Source organism: Myotis brandtii, unplaced genomic scaffold (genome assembly GCF_000412655.1).
Source record: "Myotis brandtii unplaced genomic scaffold, ASM41265v1 scaffold170, whole genome shotgun sequence".
In the NCBI taxonomy this organism is placed as follows: Eukaryota; Metazoa; Chordata; class Mammalia; order Chiroptera; family Vespertilionidae; genus Myotis; species Myotis brandtii.
The window spans coordinates 960,648-961,836 of NW_005356260.1; the positions used below are offsets into that span (position 1 = coordinate 960,648).

A 1,189-nucleotide genomic window follows, 5' to 3' on the forward strand; every position below is an offset into this window, starting at 1 on the left:
GCGGGGCGGGACAGCGTCTGGGCGATTCCCGGGGTGGCGGGGACCAGGTGAGAGATGACTGTGGGCTGTCGGGTGATCACGGAGAGGAGAGGATATGCCCGGAGGGAAGCGGGGCCTGGAAGACAAGCAGGGAGGCAGGTCACCCAGGGAGCCGGGGCAGAAGGAGGCCAGGACCCTTGGAGGACCACCTGCTGAGACTCTGCCTGGCGGGGCCTCCAGATGGGAAGGAGGGAGGAGAAGAAGAAGCAACTCAAGACCTGTAATGGCCGGGTGGGCAGGATGCGTGCAGATGTGTTCAGCCTGGGAGGGAGAACGTTCGAGTCCCCCACAGCCAGAAGCACCTTGGGTTTGAAGTGACTCTCCCCCACTCCCCCTCTTTTGAACCCCTAACTTATGGTTTCAGAGACATGGGTCAGTAGGACTGGGCAGGGGAAAAAGTAGTCAGAAAATGCTAGAACCACATACTTGAGAAAGCCAACCTAGATCTGTAATAGACAAACTTCCTCGAGCCCCCTGTGGTTTTTATAAAAGTCCAGGGTCGTAACTCTGAATGTCTCCTGAGGAGCCTGTATACCCGGAATCGTAACATTTTTCAGACCTGGAAGGATGCTTCAAGGTTATTTAATTCAACTGCCTCATTTCAGAGACAAGGAAACGGTCCCAGAAAGGCTGAGAGACTTGCCTCAGATCACAGAGCTCGGAACCTGCGATTCAGGGGTCAAACCAATTCTTCTGGCTTTGAAGTCCAGTGCAGTTATCACCACATCTTGAGTCGCATGGATACCTCGTTTAGAAGGGGGGTGCGGCAAAGCGATTTTAATTCACACGAAAATGCACACACCTTATGACCAGCTGCCTACAGCACTGTGTTAGGGAGGATTCTGAAGCTGGGTCAGAGCTGGCTGAGGGGAGTGCTGAGGTTGATTAGTGCTGTCTGCCCCGGGCACGCAGGAGGTGGATGGTGTGGTGACAGACACTCTAGTTATGCGACACTCGCTTTAGGAATGTCAAGGCCAGAGCACTTTTCTGCCCCAAAATAGGGTATGTCTTTATTTTATTATTATTTTTAAAAAATATATTTTATTGATTTTTTACAGAGAGGAAGGGAGAGGGACAGAGGGTTAGAAACATCGATCAGCTGCCTCCTGCACACTCCCCACTGGGGATGTGCCCGCAACAAAGGTACATG

The 1,189-nt window shown here is 52.4% G+C and overlaps 1 protein-coding gene across 1 annotated transcript in view; it reads right to left on the bottom strand.

Moving 5' to 3' along the window:
- BARX2 (BARX homeobox 2) overlaps positions 1–257 on the bottom strand; it is a gene marked incomplete at its 5' end in the record, with an annotated part of 17,185 nt that extends 16,928 nt beyond the window's left edge. The window contains one exon of the mRNA XM_005863028.2: positions 3–257. Within this exon, the coding sequence (XP_005863090.2) occupies positions 3–257 (255 nt within the window). The remainder of the gene's footprint in view (positions 1–2) is intronic.
- Between the last annotated feature and the right edge of the window lie 932 nt (positions 258–1,189).